Here is a 20,779-nt window from a genome sequence, read left to right as displayed (position 1 = left end):
CTGACCTGGAAGGAAGACCCCAGAGCCCCTCTCCTGGCCCAGCAGGTGTTACTGACGGAGCAGGGCTTGTCCTCACAGAGCTGTCCCTGATGGTCACGGCCATGGTGACACTGCAGAGGCCGTCTGTGTCCTCGGTGTGAGCCTCCCCCAGGGCGGGCATGAGCTCACCATAGGGGTCCCCCACACTGCTCGGGGCTCTGGGTACCACCCTGTGGAGGTGAACTCTGGCCGGACACCACCGTTGTCATGGCTCTTCATTTCAGTGAGGGACTTGGACCCCAGGCCTGTGACAGACAAACATGTCTAAAGTGTCTGATCCTAATGTACGAGACAGGCGAGGACCCTTAGAGATCTCTGAGCAGCAGCAGGGGCTACTCCGTGGGGCCCCACTGAGCTCCTTGTGCTTCTCAAGACCCAATGCCCACGGCTCAGCAGGACACACCCACTCACTGCGCCCTCGGGCAGGAGGAAGCCCCCTGCAAGGGTAGAGGGATCCTAGACAAACATCTGCTGGTCTGTGGGGGCCTGAGGCTCAGAGAGAAACTTTCTCCAGGAGTCACAGTGCAAAAGAGCCACCAAATGAAATGCCACACCTGCCACCACCAGGTGCATGATGGCCTCCTGTAGGACCTGCCTTGTGGGAAATGACAGTGGTGGATGCCATTGTCCTGGGCTGTGACATTGTGAATGACCAGGGCCACCCTCCTCTTGCTCAAAAAGGTTGTTTGTCCTCGTCACTGCCTCAACCGGACACTGCACTTACCCCCCAGCAATGGCCCCCGAAGCAATCGTTCTAGCACTGGGACTCTGTCCTCATGTCCTTCCTTTCACCTGACTTGTTCCCCCACATCTGTCCCTGCGAGAAGGGCCCCAGACGTGCCCAGTCTGGAGGGTCTCAGCTCCTCTGACAGCAGCAACAGGGGCCTCTGGGTCCCGCCACTGCGGGAAGCACAGCTCTGCCAGCAGCCAGAGTCAGGAAGACGCACTGGTCCCTGGGTCCTCAGCGAGCCCCCGGGCGGTGACTCCTGGACTTGAGGTCAGTGAGGGCCCTGCTGGACCTCTGACCTACAGAGTCGAGGGGTAGTCAATGGGTGCTGTTTCAGGTCAGGAAATGTGTGGGTATGTATCACAGCAGCAACACAAAACCAATATAATTGGGATTTTGTGAAAATGTTGTAAGGAGCTAAACCATGAATCTGTCGTGAGTTGTCTCTGAGAGCTTAATCTAGAAGTGCATTGAACAGTGAAGATTTTTGACAATTTTTAAAAAAGATTTTATTTATTTATTTTCAGAGAGGGGAAGGGAGAAAGAGAGGGAGAGAGCATCAATGTGGGGTTGCTTCTCATATGCCCCCCACTGGAGACCTGGCCAACAACCCAGGCATGTGCCCTGACTGGGAATTGAACCTGTGACCCTTTGGTTCACAAGTTGGCACTCAATCCACTGAGCCACACCAGCTACAGTGATTACTGACAAATTCATTTAACAAGTGACACATGACAACCATATGCTAGTGGAGGGGACACACGGTGAACAATCACAGTGATGATGACGTGACCTTTACCCTTGGTGCCCTGGGAAGGGACCCTCAGGGGTGACCAGGGCTCTGTGACCCTGCCCAGCAGGGACACTCAGCTGCTGCAGAGGGACAGACGAGAGGCAGAGGGAGGGGCAGAGGCCACCTATCTCTCAGGTGACTGAACTTGGCACGAATCGTGTTAGTGAACTTGGCCCCATCTCAGTTTTCACCCTTTCAAAATGCGGCTGCCTCCCAGGGCTGTTGCGAGGGTCAGCGAGGTTCCCACGAAGCCTCTCGCACGACTCCAGGACATGGGACGTCACCTGTGAGTGTCAGCTGCTGCCGTTCGAGGGCAGCTCCGTCACCGGTGGCTTGTGACCTCACGGCCTGCCCCTTGTCTCTGCTTGTCGTGAGGGAACTGAGGGAGTGTCAGTGACGTCCGTCACTCAGCGTGGTTTCAGTGAGTATTTCCCCGCTGAGAGGTTTGCTGTTCACGGGCCCTCAGCCCCAGGCGGGGAAGCCAGAAGCAGAGACATTTCTTCAACCTGAGGGTCCCCATTCCCACCAGCTGAGCCCGGGGACACTGGGGTCCCCAGGGAAGGGTCAGGCCCTGGGTCAGGCAGAAGGGATCTCCCCACTGTTTTCTGTGCTGGGCAAATGGTCAAAGGAGTGGATTTCATATCCAAAATCTTAAGAACAGGCCTCAGAGGCCCAGAGAAGCGGGTGTGTGGGAAGGTGAAGATGTGAGACCCGTCGAGGGCATTGTAGAACGAGACCTGCCCCACCTCATAGTCCAGGAAAACCCCCACCCTCTCAGGGGGGCTGAGAACTGTCAGTTTGGTTTCAGGGTCTGTGTGAGCCCAATAGTCATTCTCATGAGACAGCCTCATGACCCAGAATCCATTCTGGGGTGACATTTTAACCCAGCATTTCCGCTCCACGTTCTCCCTGCACATCCCAACAAGCCACTCTCCCCTGTCCCCCACCTGCACCTCCCAGAAATGTCTCCCTGACGTGAAGCGCTCAGAGCCCAGAACACTGCAATACCACACAAATCTCTCGGGGTTGCCTGGCACGTTCTGCCCTGTCTCTGCCCGCTGCAGGCTCCGCTGGTCCTCAGAAACATGGAGGGTGGAGTGGGCGGTGTCTGGGTCCAGAAACACATCCGCTGAGAGAGTTTAGGAGGGGTAGGGTCAGCCATGGCTACCAGACCTTTGAGCTTCAGTCTTCGGGACATGCGTCTCAGCAGGAGGCCTGAGGCCAGAGTCTGGGGTCCCCCTCTCACCCTGGAAGTGACCCTCAGCCATGGCAAGAGAGTCCACAGTGGTCATGACTGCACTTCGGAACCACCAGTCATCTGAAACCTTCCTTCTACCTTGTTCCCGTCCCAAAATTGGGTGCCCTCCGGTGCTGCTCAGTCACGTGGATTAAACGTCAGCCCTGGCTCTGCCCCCTGAGCTGGGGGACGTCCTTTCCTGCACAGTCTCTCTTTCCACAGACACCAGCTACGGAAATCGTGAGTCTCAATAACCTATGTCTAAAGGAAGGGTGAAACTCTAATCTCTGGGAAGGAGTAAGACAAACTCTGGGTGGTATACTGAGCCCCAGGCTGGGCACAGAGGAAGTGCCTGGTGTGACAACAGACACCGTGTCCCTCCTGTGCTTGGGGCCAGGCTGGGCTCCATGTGCTCTGGGGTCCACTCCCCACCTGTCACTGTGAACACACCCAACCCGTCTCTGTGTCAGGGATTTCTTTCACCTCTTCCTGCTGTGACCTTTGACCCAGCTCACGGTCCTCAGTCAGCACACCAAAGCCTCCAGTGACGGTCATCCGTGTCCCTTAAACACGGCCATGAGCACTTTTGTCACTAACAGCCAGGGTGACAGGAGCACCGAGGTCAACTCCACACTGGGGATCGTGTGGATTATAAAGGGTCACCTGTCACAGGACCACCGGGAGGTGTGGCTGGTGCTGCCCCACTCTTTGTCCCTGTTCCTGTCAGTCATCAGTGCCCGAGTCACAGTGTGAGAAAGTGCTGTAAGGGGTGTGTTGTCAGTGGAACAATCTGTGCAGGTTGTGGGGTCCTCTGTCCTCTCTGACCCTGCACCCCTGGGAGTGAATCACCCTACAACACAGTCTGTTGCAGTCTGAGGAGCTGTCTGCATCGTTTTTAGGTCTTATGACACCTTCTCCTCACCATGGTCATTACCGTCAGACAAACACCCCCTTCAAACAGGCCGTCTGTTTCCTGTGGGTGCTCTGACAACACACAGTCACCACCTCACTCGGTCCTTGTCCCAGCCCTCACAGAGCAGCAGTGACTGTGGAACACGGCAGAACTCGGGGACACACAGGGGCAGGAGGGCAGGAGCTTGGTCAGGTCACCCCTCCCCCTCCCTGCAGCCCATCCCTCCAGCCACGCCCCTCCTGCCTCTTCCTCCCACAGAGACCTGTGGGCCCCAGGACAACTGCTGTCCCTGCTCCCTGGGCCCTGGGCAGCAGGTGAAGACACCTTTGAGACTTCAACCTCAGGTCAGCCACTAGACTCTTGAAGTCAAGAGCTGGAGAGGAAAGAGGGAGCAGGGGCCCTCAGGGGTTGTCCTGGGGACACAGAGGGACCCACTCACCAGGCTGGAAGAGGGCCGTCTTCAACTCTGGAAGGAAGGAGACACAGACAAGGAAAGGTCATTCTTTCTGTGTCCCCCCCCACCCACTGTCCTCACTGAGCCTCTTCTCTCTCCTCTCCTCAGTCCCCTCCAGCGTCCACTCCCCTCATCTGCAGCTCTGCGGGCCAGGCTGCACCCTCTCCCAGTGCTGGGCTTCCCCCCATCACGCTGGGGCCATGGGGGACATGACCAGGCTGTGCCGGGTGTGGGCGTGGGTGTCAGCAGGGCGAGGGGACACTGGGTCTGGAAGGTCCTCTCTGAGTGACCAGACAGGAGGGGGCGGTGCAGACACAGAGAATGAGCCTCTGAGCAGGATGGGACGGCCCCTCCCCCAGCAGGAAAGGCTGCAGGTGCTTCCCCCACAGGAGCCAGGAAACCAGAGAGCCTGGGGCTCACTCACCTGCATAGGCCTGAGACCGCTCCTCACCTGCAAGGGAGACAGACACTCACCTGAGCTGTCCTTTCTGAGTCGGTTCCTTCCTCTCCCTTGTGCCCCCCTGTCATCTTCCTGTGTGCCCCCCACCCTCCCCACCTCTCTGCCTGGTCCCTCCCTGGCACCCCCTCTTCTTTCCATCAGCTGCAGCTCAGGACCCCCAGGCGGCCTGCACGGGCTGTCCCAGGGTCACCACACAGCTGTCCTGTCCGTGTCTGTGCAGCAGTCACCCTGACCCCCAGATTTTCCCTCTAAACTTTCAGTCACATTCTTGAACCATGGTGGTAAACTGTTAAGGTGAAAATTTCTGAAATAAACAATTCACAAGTTTTAAATTGCACATCACTCTGAGCAGCGTGATGAGGTTCTGTGCTGTCTGCTCTGACCTGCCCCCTCACGGGTCCCCCCGAGTCCAGCACGTCCCCCCTGTGGATGCCCCCCTAGTCACTGAGGAGCGTCTCTGTGACAGACGGACAGTCACTGTATCACAGCGCTGGTGTTCAAGTCACCTCTATGTTACCCAATAGCAGCTCCAGTGAGCAAGAGCAGTGATGCTGTGATGCTGGGGTGCCAAGGAGAAGCCCTCTCTACGTGGAAAGGAAAAACCTCGTGCATTCAGGGTGTGGTACCGTCCGTGGTCAGACAGCCCCTGGGGGACCTGGACCGCATCCCACTCACATCAGGGCCGATCACCTTACTCCTGTACCTGGATGTACCTGGGCACAGGATCGCCTTGTGCACACACGTGTGTGTACCTGTGTGCTACAACCCATCCACCTGAGCCTGTGCTATTTCCTGCGTCTTCCGCTGACAATTGGGCAATATAATAATAAAAAATTTGAGATACTCTTACTTAGCTCTTCTCAGTGACAATAAATGTGTATCAGCTGACACTGGCCACTCCCCTTTTTAAGAGCCACTTTTGTCTCTCCTTCTGCTTTTCTTCTCAGCGGGTACAGAGTTTGAGAATCAACCAGGGAGGAAGGACTCACACACTGAGTCACCTCCCCCTCCCCTCTCCTTTCCTGGGTTCCCAGGGCGTCTTGTGCGAGCGCCCCCTGGTGGAGAGAGACCTCAGCCCCTTCCTCACTGAGACAGACCACTGCCTGGTCCCCCCACCAGCGTCCTCATCCCTCCCCTGGGCGGTTAGGGGGTAGGAAAGGGGCTGAAATATCTGAGCAGAGACACTGAGATGCGGGTCCGGGTACTCACGTGCTAGGCACCAGGTCTTTGTCCACCCTGCAGGGAACAACGTGAGGGGTCAGTCACAAGTGTCATTAGGGACCCTTGACGCGTGGGGCCGAGGACGTGGACTTACTGAGTTCATCCTGCAGCCTCTCTGGAAAAGAGCAGGAAAAGAAAAGTTCTTATAAGGAAATCGAGGGGAGGACCCCCGTGGTGGGCGCGGGCTGGGGCCCGGAGGTGACAACCACCTGCAGCGGGGCCTCACCTTTGGCGACTCGTTCCTGCAGCCCCTCCGCCTGAGCTGCTGCTTTCTCCGCTCGCTCCCTCTCCTTCTCCTGGGACAGGGCCTGGATCCTCTTCTGCTGTCGCCACAGGAAGTAGCCCGCCCCGGCCAGGAGCCCCAGCAGAGCCGGCAGGGTCACGCCCAGGGCCACCACCCAGGGCTGCGCGTTCCGGAAGAAGGGGCCTGCGAAGGGTGAGCCTGAGCCCCTCGCACAGCGGGGTCGCGGGGCATCTCAGGACGGAAAGTGATCCCTCTCTTCCCAAAGTGCCCAGAACTCTTACTGTCACATAGTAAGTGCAGTTTCTTGAAATGTCTGCCCCTCACATGGGAGAAGTTCAAATATCAGACATATTTACAAAATTTTCAAGTGTCCTCTCCACTCCCTCAGTTCCCACTTATTAGCTTCTCCTGAGTCAGCTGATCTGGTGATGAAGGTGGTGAACTTTGGGGCTGGAGGGTCTGGGTTCAGATTCAGTCTTCTGCCTGACTAGCTCTGTGACCTTGAACTAACGACTTCACCACCTGTTTCTGGTGTCCAGATTAGTAAAAGGATTAAATTAATGCTTATAAAGTACCTGGCACACACTGAAACCTGGACGTGTTTATTAAATTAAAACATATATATTCTTATATATTTTTCTTCACACCAAAAATAGCAGTCTATACAAACTGTTCACGCTGGGTCTGCACAACCTTCCCGCCTCAGCACAGGGGGCAGGTCTGTGTCTGCTCTCACAGGGCAGCGCCCCCTGCACACACGGCCCCTCGGGGGCACTTGCACCGTCTCTGACTCTTTGTTACTATAGTTAATGGTGCAGGAAATAACCTTTTATGTGGGTCATTTCACAGAAATGCAAGCTGATTTTCAGACAATTCCCACAAGTGGGGTCTTGCATAACTGAATGAGCACTCTGGATACGGCTGCTCTGGTGTCCCCAATAAAAGTTGTGCTTATTGACACCAAAAATACACCAAACAACAGCCACAAACCTCTAAGAGTCACTGCCTCCCGACAATCCTGCCCTCAGAATGTGTTACCAACCACCTAATTTTTTGCTGTGTTGCCAGTCTCACAGGTGGAAATCACCTCCCTAGTCAGGGAGACTGGACACCTTTTCCCGAGTCATTTCCTGTTCTGTGAACTGATCATTCCTGTTCTCTGCTCTTTCTTCTACTTGGTTGTTTTACATTTTAAGGAGATCAGCCCTTTTTCTAAGATTTGCTTTGTACATATTTTTTCCCCTTTTCTCATGTGTTTGCTGACCTTGACCATTTGCCCCCAGTTCCCATCCCCTGGCACCGTGTGTGGCCACAGGAAGTGCTCACAAGGTGTCTGTGACATAAACAGCTTCATGGGGAAGGAGCAGCAGGTCCCTGCTCTGTCCCTTCTGTTCCCTGCAGAGACCCAGGTCAGCAGCAGACAACCACACCTTCCCTCGGGGGGCACCCAGGAGCCCAGAGTAGTGGGCAGGGCACTCACCTGCAATGGAAACCATGGCTGATGACCTCTCCTGGCCCACCAGGAGGTTTCTGATGACACAGGAGACCCCCTCCCCAGAGCCGCCTTCCAGGATCAGAGAGGCTGAGGCTGCATAAAGGCCCTGGGGGTCTGCAGCCTCTGTGGCCACCTCAGCAGACAAGCTGCGTCCCCTGGCGTCTCTCCACTGGATCTGGGGCTGCGGGTACCAGCCGGCAGACGTGCACTCCACACGGATCCCTCCAGCCCCGTAACCTTTCTTTTCAACGTGAGGATCAGAGCCCAGCACTGGGGAGGGACAGTGAACCTTAATCCTGGGGATCCCTCTGCACTGGTGGGGGTCTCCACAGCAGGGAGGGGCACACCCATCCTGGATGAGCCCAGCAGGGATTCACAGGAGCTGCTCCCAGAGTGTGCTGTGCAGGAGAGACTGACCCACAGTGTGACCACTGCCTGACCATCGCTGGACCCTCGTGCTGGATCCAGGGGGATCTGGGCTGGAACTGACACTGTTTCCCCTAAATCCCCTTAGAGACTGCTGGACCCTCCCCTCCCCCATGGCCCAGACATGCTGGTTCCTGGAACAGCCCCTCACCCCACCCTGCGCAAGCATGTAAACAGTTCCCCCTTTGCTGAAACAGGTCCCACCCCAGTGCCCCTATCCATCCCGCCTGTCCTGTGTGAGCCTCAGCCCTGCTTTGTGGGGGAAGGATCTGCACCTCGTCTTGCTGCTGCCCTAGCTGTGTGCTGTATGCTTGTCCCCGTGTGAAACTCTTGCTGTAATTCATGCTGCAGGTGTCAGCCTCCACTGTGGGAAGTTTGTATCACCTGACTGTGGAGAGGGGAACACTTCTCCACAGAGGAGCGCTGACCTAGGCAGGAACTGTGGGGTTTTTCCTACTGACACTGAACCCTTAAACACAAGGGGAGCAGGGGGAAGCCCCTTACAGACCTGAGAGGACAGAGTCCTGTGGGGAGGACTCTCTTCAAAGGACCTGTGATGTACAGGGAGGGACAGTGTCTGGCTCAGGAGCCCCTGCAGGGACAAAGCCAGGACCCCCCACAGTCCATCCCCTGCCGGGCTCCCCAGGGACCCACCAGGCAGAAGCCCAGGGCGGGGCTGTGTCCTGAGAAGGTGAAGTGCAGCCCTGACACCCGGACACGAGCACTCTCATGGGGCAGCACCTCACACAAGGTCACTCTGTCCCTGGGACGGGTCAGGACAAAGTCAGGACCACTCAGCAGTCGGTCTGAGCACAGAGGAAGCAGGAACAGTGTGCAGGCCACAGCAGTGACCTCCCTCCCCTGTCCTGGCTGGGAGTGACCCATGACACCCCTGCACCTTCCTGACAGCATCCAGCCCAGAGCAGAGCCCTGCTTCCACATCCCCCCAAGTCCCCTGACAGCCCAGGGGTCACACCCAGCTCTCCCTGACACCCCCTCTCTGAGACACCCCGGTTTCCTCCCCTGTGCGTCCCCCCTCACTGCTCCAGGGATGGACACACCCTGTTCAACTGCACGTGTGTCCCGGGGCCTTTGGTTGGAGGGTGTGGGCACCACAGGTGTTGTCCCTGCAGCTCAGCCCCCTGGACCCACAGCAGCGGGCACATGGGGGGCCCACGGCCACTGTCTGGGACATGCTGCACCCAAACACCTGTGTGCCCCCCACTGTGGGGGGGTGTCCTCCTCCTTCCTGTCCCCGACCTCCTCTTCCCTGCTGAGACCTGGTGGGCGGCGTGAGGGACTCTTTACTGGATGCAGGAGGAGCCCTTCCTGGGGGACGACCTGGGTCCTTCACGGGCCTCAGAGGAGCAGGGAGGGAGGCAGGGTGGGGGGGCCCTGGGAGACCCTTGGTGATGAGGAGCCCTGAGTGCTCCCTGGTGGGCATGGACCCTCTGCCCCTGACCCCACAGGAAACAAGCTCAGATCAAACCTGAGACTCACCTGCAACCTTCAGCTCCACCAGGGCATTTTCAAAGAAGTCTCCATCTCGGAAATAACACAGGTAGGTTCCTCTGTCAGAGACTCTGACATCTCGAATCTGCAGAGCAGCCTTCCCCGCAGTGATGTCCTGTCTTAACATCGAAGTTCTCCCTCGGTACTCTGCTGCCGGCGTGTCCTCCTGCCCGTGTGCGTACGTGTGCACTACCTGCCTGGGGCTGGATCGCACCCACATCAGCTCCATGGTCTCAGCGCTCATCTCCGGGGACAGGTGACAGGGAAGCTCAGCGTCTTCACCCACCATGGCCAGGGTGGGCTTGGGGGGTCCAACCACAGCAGACTGAGCTGGTCATCAGAAGGGGGGGGGCTCCGTCAGAGGGAGCTGGGCCCAGAGGACCAGGGGGAGCCCCAGCAGGGAGGGTGAGGGGAGAGACACCTAGACAGGAACTCAGTCCTCACACAGGTGGGTCTGGGACGGGCCTCTCAGGGGGTGGGGGGAGTCCAGGGTTCTGACTGGGCCCCAAGGGAAAGGCTTCAGGTGCACGAACGCAGAGCAGGTCCTACCTGAGCAGGGGCTGAGCAGCTGGACCACGGCGAGGCAGACAGGGAGGGCAGGCAGACGGGGGACCAGGCGCCTCACCATCGTTCCCTGCTGGGCAGAGAGAGACACAGCAGCAGGGGCTGGGCGGCAGTGACGACCTGGGAGAAGGCGGAGAATTCCACATGGAGACACTGCCTCCCCAGGGCAGACCGGAGGGTGCAAACGCAATGGCTGCTGACCGGAGAGCCTCCTCCGCAAATGTCTCCTGGGGATTTTCTTCACCCTGGATCCCAACATGGAAATCACCCAGGAAACATGGCACAGTAATGCAAGTACCTTCACCCTCACCAGCAGGGAGTCCTTGGGTCTCCTTTCAGAAAGGTGCTCAGAATCCCTCCGCTCGCCCACACGTCCCTGCCACAGCCAGGTGCGCATCCCCAGCATCGCCCTCTGAGGAAGGCAGGCCCCTCTGCTCTGAGTCCCTGGTCCCGTTGCTGCCCCCTGCAGGCCGTGCTCCACACAGCAGCCAGGACGTCCTGACCCCTCCCCTCCCTCCTGCTCAGCCCCTCCCAGGGGCCCCCCTTCCATCCAGAGCAGAAGGGGAGTCCTTTGCATCCAGTACTTTTACAATTACCTGAATGTTTTAAATTAAAAGTTTTCACAGTGTGGGATGTATTTCCACTTATTTCTGGAGATATTTATTGTTTTTTAATCCTGATCATATACAAGTTTAAAATAACCCAAATAATATTAATAGTAATAACAATAATAAAATAAAAATTTATGTTATAACGGAAATCATATACTTTGCTTCACATGAATGTAAATATTACTGAATGTGATATATACACACACACACACACACACACACACAGTCACACACACTGGCTTAAGAATGTTTTCCTTTGCAAGAATTAATCTCAAAGAAGACAAATCAGGCATTATCACAAAGGCTTATATTTAAGGGTGTTCACCATGGTAAAATCTGCAATAGCAAAGTGTAGATACAATTTAAATAGCCAAACTGCAACTAATTTTGTTACAAATGTATAGAAAACCTCTTTATTAAAAACATAATTCCTAAACCAACAACCCACACAATCTCAGTGGTGAAAAGCTGAAGGCTGTTCCTGTGGATCAGGAAGAAGAAACAGATGCCCACAATGACCACTGCCATTCAGTACAGTGTTGGGAGTCCTAGCCACACTGATCGGACAGGACAGAGAAATAAATATCATACGAATCAGAGAGGAAAAAGTAAAATTCTCACCATTTGCAGATGACATGATACAAAATAGAGAAAAGCTTGAAGACTCCGCCACCCCCCCCAAAAAAGAACCTATTAGAACTACTATGAATTGAGTAATATTCAGAATATAAAAGCAGAAACCTGCTGCATTTCTACACAGCAATACTGAATATTCAGAATCAGATATTCTTTAAATCCCATGTTCAATATCATCCAAAAGGACAAAGTCCCTAGGATTCAATGTAAGTAAAGAGTCACAGACCTGTACATTGACAATTGTAGGACAATGAGGACAGAAACTGAAGAAACACAAATGAGTGGGGACATACAGTGTGCTGGTGTTGGGAAGGGTTCATATTGTCCCAATGTCCACACAGCCTAAGGCAAAACACAGATTCAGGGCAATCCCTACTAAAGTACCAACGACCTACTTCTCAGAAGTACAACAACTAACCCTAAAATGTATGTGGAAACACAAAAACTCTGAACAGCCAGAGAAACCCTGAGACAGAACAAAGTCAGTGGTGTCACACTCCCGGACAGGACAGGACGTCACACGTCTGCACTGAAGAGACAGCAGGACCTGGCAGGACAGCAGTCACCAAGTCAATGGGACAGACCAGAGAGCCAGCAACGAGTCCTCCCTTCTGTGGGCAATCGGTCTGAGGTGAAGAGACCCTCTCCAACATGCTGTTGTCAACCCTGGACGGATACGTGCAAAAGGGTGTGACTGCATCTCTTTCCTAAACCAAGTACGAAGAAGAACACAGAATAAAATTAAAGATTTAAATGTAAAATCTGAAACCATAAAACTGGATGAAAACATGGGCAATTAATTCTCTAACATCACTGTTCACAATGTCATTTTGGGCATGTCCCCTTGGGCAAGGACAAAAAGTGAAAAAATAAATGAATGAGACCATTTCAAAGAAACAAGTGTTTGCCCAGCACAGAAAACCATCAACAAAATGTAAACACCATGCAATAAATGAAGAAGATATTTGCCAATAATACAATTTAAAAAGTGTTTAGCCCTGAATGATGTCGCTCAGTGTGTTGAGTGCCAACCTGTGAACCCAAATGTTGCCAGTTCGATTCCCAGGGAGGGCACAGGCCTGGGTTGACAGCCAGGTCCCTGGTAGGGAGCATGTGAGAGGCAACCAACCCATGTTTCTCTTGTAGTTCAATGTCTCTCTCCCTCTCTTTCCCCTTCTCTAAAAATAAATACATAAATAAATAAAATCTTCTAAAAAAGATTCCATTTATTTATTTTTAGAGAGGGAAGGGAAGGAGAAAGAGAGAGAGAAAGAGAAACATCAATATGGGGTTGCTGGGGGCCGTGGCCTGCAATGTAGGCACCAGCCTTGACTGGGAATCGAACCTGCGATGCCTGATTCACACCTCGTGCTCAATCCACTGAGCTATGCCAGCCAGGGAAATAAATGGAATCTTAAACTAAACAAATAAATAAAATAAAAAGCAGATAGTAATAGTACTCACTTTTTAAACTGTGTTTAATATTCAGAATTTATAAAGAACTCATACAACTAAAAGCCAAAAAAAACAAACAATCTGATTTAGAAGATGAGCTGTGGACCAGAATGGACATTTCTCCAAAAAGGAAGTACAGACACACAGACTGGAACCCCCTCTGTGGTCAGACACTGTGTAGTCATGCATTCCTCAACCGTTGTGTGTGTGGATGCTGCAGATTGTTCTATATCACAAATATTTCTTTAACAATCTTCTTTACACATACATCTTTTTATATCCTCACACAAGGACATTTTTCTTCATTATTTTCAGAGGGAGCAGAAGAGTGGAGGAGAGAGAAGGAGATAAATAGATAAAGAGAGTAGGGGAGAGAGAGAAACATCAGTTGGCTGCCCCTCCTAGGCTGCGTAATCTGGGGATGAAACCCAACACCCAGGTTTCTCCCCTGACCAGGAATCGAACCCCCAGCCTTTTGGTGTGTGGGATGATGTTCCAACCAACTAAGCGACACTGGCCAGGGATTTACAATTAATCTTTAAGACACACACCTGGTAACACACCCCACTGTTCTTTCCACATTATTTCTGTAAATAATGACCTGCTAACTTATCTGTGACTCAGATAAACAGCCAGTTTGCTGAAGAATTCCAGACACTAACTTCAGAAGGAGCTCAGTCCACCCTCAGACATTCAGCTCTGGGAGGTTTGCTGACCTCGACCAGGAACCTGAACAGACTGTGTTGTTGGCACATTGCCCCCTCCAGGCAGAACTCTCAACACCCTCCTTTCTGTGTCTTTCTTGTGTTTTTGTTTCCTTCCTTCTCCCTCCTTACAAAATCCCCTGTCTGTGTCCATTGTTCAGATTTGTCAGGAGAGACCCCCGTCTTCTCTAGCCGTGGGCCCTTGAATGGACCTACTTTCCTCCCACCAGGCCTTGTCTCTCAATTATTGGGTTTTGAGCAGCAGGCAGGTAAACCTGGGTTTCATGTTCACGTCTGTTCTAGAATCTCCTAGAACATGTTCCCAGAGACCAGCAGGAAGGACTGTGAGGGGCCTTGCCCCTCTCTGACCACAGGAAGTTCCCAGGGACAAGCAGGTGTCCACCTCCCTGGTTCCCACTGTCTCCCTCCCACAGGTGTCCCAGTGCAGACCTTACCTGCCCTGCTCCACGCTCCCCTGTGCCCTCACCTGCAGGCTCACAGCCCCACACTCCTTCTCTGGGTGCGGGACACCCTGCAGGCTCCTCCAGCTCCTCAGCCTCTCTCCCAAGGGGCCCTGGGGCCCTGGCTTTCACCAACTGCCCCCAATTACCCTTGACACTCCCAGATGGAAATCACAGAGCAAAGGTACTCCAGGGCTCTTTATTATAGGTGCGTCTCTGATGTGGATGAAAGGGTGGGGAAGGAGAAAGAGTGCTCAGCAAGGGAAACAGGGCAAAAGTCTCTCTTTCAAAACACTTGTTCTCTGATTGGCTCAGAGCCTGGGGCTCATCAGTTGCTGGGCAGAAACCAGTGGGCAAGGTTGGCATGAAGCAGGACCCCGAGTTGGATGGGGCAGTGCAGACCAGCTCCAGCCCTGACTCCCTCCCTCTGGGTCTGTCTATATGGTCACCTGCGTGAATCAGTCCTGGGTGTGGGTGGGTGTGAGCAGTACCTCACTGCACACACCTGCTTCATGTCACCTGTGTCACAGTGTGTTCAGCAGAGGAACCAGGACAGAGCAGCAGAGGGCAGTGTGGGAGCAGAGGAGGGTGCAGGAGTCACAGGGTCACTGCGGTCGTTTGCTAAGGTCTTTGGCAGCAGAGCCCAGTGCAGGTGTGACAGAGAGAGGGGAGGCCCCCTCACCTGTCCTGGCCCCTGTGACACTCAGGTCTCAGATCCACTCCCAGGCAGCACCGTGTTCAGGTTCCCACGGGCGGTGCTGTCAGGGACTGATGGGCAGGTTCTAGGTTTTCCAGGGAAGGGTCATGGGGGCGTTGCTGAGAGGGTCCATCCACCCTCTGCCCCTCATCTGAGCTGCACCTGGGTTTCAGGTGTGCTCACTTCTCCTCTGCTGCAGGGTCTGTGTTCTCTGAGGTTGGACGGGAGAGGGTGTGAGTGTGTCTGTCAGGGGACTTGGGGATCAGCAGGGTCTACCTGTGGCCTGGGTCCTCCAGAGACAGTGTGTTTAGGTCTCAAGTGCGTGAGTTGAGCCCCCAGGGCCTGAGTGTGACCGTGGCTGATGGACTCTGATGCATTCCATTGGGGTGCATGTAGGTTCTGGGGTGGAGTTGGCTGCTCCCTTGTGCCCCATCTGTTCCCTGCTGCTTCTCAGTGAACAGACCTTGTTTCTGGGGGAAGGTACTTCATGTGTCCCTCCCTCTCGATGACGGGAGTTTCTAGGGCACAGGAGACAAGCACAAGGCCCGAGAACCAAGTCAGGCCCCCCACTTTGTTGTATCCGGTCCAGCAGCTAGTTTCTACCTGGCATCAGTGCCGAGCTCCTTGCCCCTAATAAGGAGCAGTTACATTTACACAGTCCTAAAATTACATTCCGCCCTTTGAAGGCAACTATAAGGCTGATGTTGTCTCTGGTGAAAATGAGTTTGACAAACCTGAATTCTAGGGACTAAGTTTGAGCTGATGGTTTGCAGGTTGAAGTTGTTGGTTGTGTTTCTCAAGAAACCCACACTCCCCCCACTTCTTCCTTCCTCTTGGGTGGACACCGTCTCTGGAACTGGAGCTCAGTAGCCATCCTGTCACCAAGAGGCCACCTGGGGATGGAAGCCACACACTGAGAGGGCAGAGAATGGAGACAGGTGGAGGCTGGGGCGTGGATGCCTCTCTGAGCTCTCAGACCAGCCCTGGACCGCCGCCCTCTGGGGTCAGCTCCCGTGAGAGGAACGTGAACCCGTGTTTAGTTGAAGCCCCAGGCACCTCTGGAGTTTGTTATCAGCAGCAGCACACGGCTCTTCCCGCCCCACCCCCTCTGCCAGCAGTTTGCCAGGAAAACTACAACGATAGAGTGCAGCTGAGAGAATGTTTCAATGAACACTGAATATACCTACTGCTTGTTTTTTAATAGTTTCTCTTTTTCCTTTTATAAATTGATCTATAATTTTAAAAATTGAATGTATTGGGGTGATATTGATTCACAAACTCAGTTTTGAAGTGTAGAACCCAATAAAACTTCATCTGCTCACTCCTTTGTGTACCTGTCATTGCAAGGAAAGTCCCTTTCTGTCCCCATTTTTTGTCCCTTTGCCCACCTCCACTCAGCCCCAACACCCTTTCCTTCTGGCTGTCACCGCACAGGTGTGTGTGTGTGTGTGTGTGTGTGTGTGTGTGTGTGTGTGTTTCTGGCTCATGCCTTCACCTTCTTCCACTCAGCTGCCACCCCCTCCCTTCTGACGTCCGTCAGTCTGTCCTGTGCATCCAGGCCTCTGCACACCTGCTGTTGAGAGTCCACAGTGCACGTTTATAACACACGCTTACTTCATAATCATCCATCCTTCTGTTGATGCCCCTGCACTTAGTTATTTATCTGGAGCCTTTTAGAGTAAGCTGGGAGCATCAGTACACCTTCCCCTGGGAGTGTTCACACACACCTGTCACGGAGAACTCAGTCCTGAAATGCGTGAGGCACCGAAGCTGTGTTTAAAACATGGATGTAAGAGTAATTTTCAGTCATAATTTCAAAACACTCAGTGGGTATCCCTCGCTTCTAAATGTCTAGTCTCCCTCCTTTTACGGACGGTTTGACCCAGGTCCCTGACCCCTCCTGCTAAGACCAAGGCCACCTCCAATGTTCTGTCAGCAGGATGCTCCCCACAGCCTGACACAGGACGAGCACCCACTCAGGCCCCTTCCCTTGGTCCCCTGGCATCTCATGACAGAGGTTCTGGCTTCACCGCTGATGCCACAGCAGGGGACTGTCGTTCCTGGGGACCTGTAGGATGTGGGCCTCCATGAATCCCTTCAAGAATGGCAGTGTGAACCCTGAGAAAAAAAGACACCCACTAACAAGGGGTCTTGCTGGCTACCTGGGCTCACACATTGGAGAACAGAGCCTGGCGGCCATTTCTTCTCAGAGGTCCCTCCCACAAACTGGACGTCACAGAGAGAGGCCTGCACTGGGCTGCTCCCCTTTGCACTGACCCTTCCCGCACGTGATTCTTCCCGCTGAGCCCGCCCTTCTTTAGAAATGTCCTGGAATCCCACTTCAAGCAATAGGACCCCGGCTTCCAATTCCAGTCACAGGAGTGCAGCCCCGGCCAATCACATTGGCTCAAACAGGACAGTGGCCTTCGGACCAATCAAATTGTAGATCTGGAGTCCTTGTTTGCTTGACAGCGGACCAATGAGGGACTACGAATGGAATTTCTGTCCCGGTAACCAGGTCCCCTCTGTGTCAGAGACGCAGTTTCTCTTCCCACCAGGGACTGAACCTGGAGCAGAGGGGGCACATGTCTCCCAGGGCAGAGCAGGGGCGCAAAGCTGACTGGGGGCAGCTGTCCAGTCACTCAGTGGTCTGGTCCCTGGGCCTCTTGTCCCCAGGACAGTCCCACAGCCCCGTTCCCCCGTCGCTGCTCCGTCCCAGTGGAGCTGATTTGCACGGAGCAGATCCCTTCCCTGCCCCCCAGTCTGGGGGTCACTGTTGCTGTTGGAATGGCTGGGACCGTGGGCGCCGGCAGGAAGCTGTGGAAAGGCATGAGGTTGATTTGAGAAATTAAATAAAATGCGTGCGTGGGCCTTACAGTACAGAGAAGTGAGACTGTATATCATCTCTCCCTGCCCGTGGTTAGGCTGGGGCGACAGGCGCGTCCCTCCCAGCCAACCCCACAGGGGACAGGGCGTGACTTTCCTGCCCAGGTCAGGCTGCAGCCACAGAGTGGGGGGAGCCCCTTCTCTGAGGGCCCCCTGCTGTCTCACCGACAGATTCATCCAGCGAAGGCTTTGCTGCTAGAAGTCGTATCAGCAAGAGAGACACAATAGAGCGTCGCCGGGAGCATCACAGTTACTCTGACACAGAGAAGCAGCCTCGTTCCCAGCCTGGATGGGAGCTTCTGGGCAGATGGTTTCTCCCCTCTTTAGAGTTTCCCGGGATCCAGGGTCCCAGGTGCAGTTCTCTCCCAGACCTGTGGGTGGCGCTTGGAGGGAAATGGGTGTGAAACAGGTCAATATACAGAGAGAGATCCAATTTTCACCTGTGCATTGCAGATAATCTGTTCTGCTCCGTGTGTGACGGGCGTGGGGGGTGAGGAGTGTGGATGGGGCGGTTATTGTGCGCCAAGGCCAGATGCCCTCCAGAGATGTCGTCTCAGCTGCAGGGTGGGCAGTGTCTCACGGAGTCAGGGCACCGGTAAAGGGCTGGGTCCGGGCCCTGAAATGAGGAGCACGTGCCTTCCAGTCCGAGTCTGTGTGTTTCATAATTACACTGCCCCTGAGGCCAATTTGTGGAAAGTGTCCCCAGTTTCAGATGCCCAGGGCCTGCTGAATGTTTGACCCTCTCTGCCCACAAGTCATGTACCTGTTTCACATTTGCACACTCGAAGAAATGGAGTTAGAGACACAGGCAGCTGCCCAAGCCTCTGGTTAAATAAAGAGAAAGATATAAAGACACACGGAGAGACATTACCATCGTTGTGTATCCTAAAACTCACTTGATCCATTCCGTTACATTGCATCTGACGTCTGTTATTCCCACTGTGGGACAAAACGCTGTCTCCCCACTTCACTAGACTTCAGGGAAAGCCCGCAGTTGGAAACGCATTTTCCGGCGCAGGGGCTTCTTCTCACGCCTGGGGCCCTTCCTCCAAGTCAAGCCCCAAGAGTTCACCCAGGTCCCCGACACCCTCCCTGGGGAGGGATCAGCAAGAACCCTTCCTCTTCCTCCTCCCGCTCCTCCCCCACCGTGGTGCTCAGCAAGGCGTCAGCTGCTGGGATCCACAGACCAGCCTGAATCGACCCCCGAATAATCAGTGGCGAGGAGTTCTACCATCATTAGAGGAAGAATAACTGGACTAATCCTTACTCTGCACTGGGCGCATGTGTATTAGATAAATTACTAATCCAATCGCGTCATAAAGCAAACACCGAAATCTCAGGGGATTCTACGGACGTTTCTTTTTCTCTGTCGTGGGTCTGCAGCGCACATGGTGCAGCTGGGTCGGCGGGCTCGCTGGGGCCTGGCTGATGGGGGGCTGCAGGTCGGGTCCCGTCAGCTCCGTGGGTGTCTCCATTCCGGGGTCCCGGAGCTACAGGACACGTGCGCCATCTCTCTCCCCAGTTCTTGCCCCCTCTCCATCCGATCAGTGTCCCCCAGCTCCTCCTCCCGACCCCTGTTCCTCCAACTTCTCAGACGAAGATCTTGAGGCTCCTCCGCCCCCTAGTGGTCGCGGCGCTTCACTGCAGACCGTGAGCCTCGGAACTGCGTGAGCGCTCTGTCCACCGGGGAGTCCCGCCAGGTTCCCACAAGTTTGTGTAATATAAATGCAAATCGTTTTTTAAAACTGCGATACATGGTGAGAAATACAGTTTATATTGTAACTGAGGAGACACACTCAGATGTATATATACACACACTTTATGGTCCCATAGTTCAGCTCGAGTTTCTCACATAAACCTTGGTCACTGCGCAGTGTGTGCATGTCCCCCACCAGCGGCGCAGGCCCTGCAGGTGGCGCTGCTCCGGGAGGACCGTCTGTCCGCGGGAGCGCGGCGCCCCCTGGCCTGCGGGGCTCTGCTCTGCTTGTCCAAGGGACCGACTTTGAAACTCAAAAATTGAACTTCAAATTTTAGGTTTGGACAGGCGTTTTTAAAAATAATTCTGAAAGCTAAAAATCCACATATTTCTCTTCATATTAATGCTGTCTCCCTCCCGTTTCCCGTGGAGACAGAAGCGGGTCAGTCCCGTGCTCTGGCCAAAAGCACAGACGACAGAAGCTCCACTTGCGTGTCTGCGGGAAGGCCCTCCGCTGATTTGCCTGCGCGCTGACGCCATCTCCTCTGACGGCCTCTCCTCCGAGCTCCTTCATTCCGTGTTTCACCCGCACACGGCGAGCGGTGGGGAAGGACCCCCGTTACTTACTGAGGGCGGCAGGGGTGGGAGCCCGGGCTCTCCACCACACCCTGCGGGGTCAGACGGTGTTACTGGGGGAAACAACTGTCCAGGCCTCACGCCCTGCAGACAGAGTAACTGCTGGGAGGGCAGAGAGGCTAGGCCCGAAGCAGCCACAGCAGAGGGTGCTGGTGGGGGGACGGGGCGGGGAGGTTGGGAACAAAGGCTCCGGTTGCCCTGGGCTGCTGCTCCAGGTTCCTGCTGGCTGAGCTGTGCTGTCAGTTGTGTAGAAAGGGGCTTGTCTGTCACCTGGAGGCAGACTCCCCTCCATGGACCGCGGGGGTGAGCCCCTCTCTCCCTCCAACTGCTGAGCACCATCCGTCTCAGGCAGATGTAAGTTAAATCATTGGCACCAACTGGTTTCACAAACTGCCCCTGGAGAAGAGGCCGCTCTCACTGGGGCAGCTCTGACTCGGGTCAGAGGAAGACCAGGGTTGGAGGTGAGGGCTTCCAGGGAAGCAACAGACAGGACACACAGGGACAGTCCCTGGACGTGGGTTGATAATGAGAAGGGACAGACCGTGACACAATAAGGAAGAAGGGAATTCTCACACGGTAAATTCCCCTAAGCAGAAATTGAAACCAGACATTATCTATTTATCTGGACTTTGAATTTTAAGATGCCTCTCGCTCTGTTTTACTCTCAAGACTCTGGTGCTGCAAGTGAAGAAGGTTCTGGAACAGATCAGTGACCTCCGTGACCTCACGGGGTGATCTGACCACAGACCCCTCACTGGGCAGGTCAGGGTGGGAGTCAGGCCCCAGGCCGACACGTCTTCAGTAAGAGGTTTCCTTCACCTTCAGCAAACCCTGTCCTCTGCCCTCGGGCCCCTGGATTAACCTGCGTTTGAGGGGCCAGAGGTCACCCTGTTCCTCAGCCCCTGGGAGAGT

General features: G+C 54.5%; 1 protein-coding gene across 1 annotated transcript in view; it reads right to left on the bottom strand.

The window, feature by feature from the left end:
* Positions 1-1,351: 1,351 nt before the first annotated feature.
* Positions 1,352-20,779, bottom strand: part of LOC123825735 (butyrophilin subfamily 3 member A3-like) — a 68,144-nt gene continuing 48,716 nt past the window's right edge. The window contains exons 3-10 of the mRNA XM_045849353.1: positions 9,510-9,851; positions 7,569-7,853; positions 6,071-6,271; positions 5,939-5,959; positions 5,833-5,859; positions 4,588-4,614; positions 4,149-4,175; positions 1,352-2,688 (exon numbers count right to left, since the gene is read on the bottom strand). Of these exons, the coding sequence (XP_045705309.1) occupies positions 2,012-2,688; positions 4,149-4,175; positions 4,588-4,614; positions 5,833-5,859; positions 5,939-5,959; positions 6,071-6,271; positions 7,569-7,853; positions 9,510-9,851 (1,607 nt within the window). The 3' untranslated portion in view covers positions 1,352-2,011. The remainder of the gene's footprint in view (positions 2,689-4,148; positions 4,176-4,587; positions 4,615-5,832; positions 5,860-5,938; positions 5,960-6,070; positions 6,272-7,568; positions 7,854-9,509; positions 9,852-20,779) is intronic.

Source organism: Phyllostomus hastatus, unplaced genomic scaffold (assembly GCF_019186645.2).
Source record: "Phyllostomus hastatus isolate PE091 unplaced genomic scaffold, TTU_PhHast_1.1 phas_contig_641, whole genome shotgun sequence".
Classification (NCBI taxonomy): Eukaryota; Metazoa; Chordata; class Mammalia; order Chiroptera; family Phyllostomidae; genus Phyllostomus; species Phyllostomus hastatus.
This window is presented reverse-complemented; position numbering and strand designations above follow the sequence as displayed.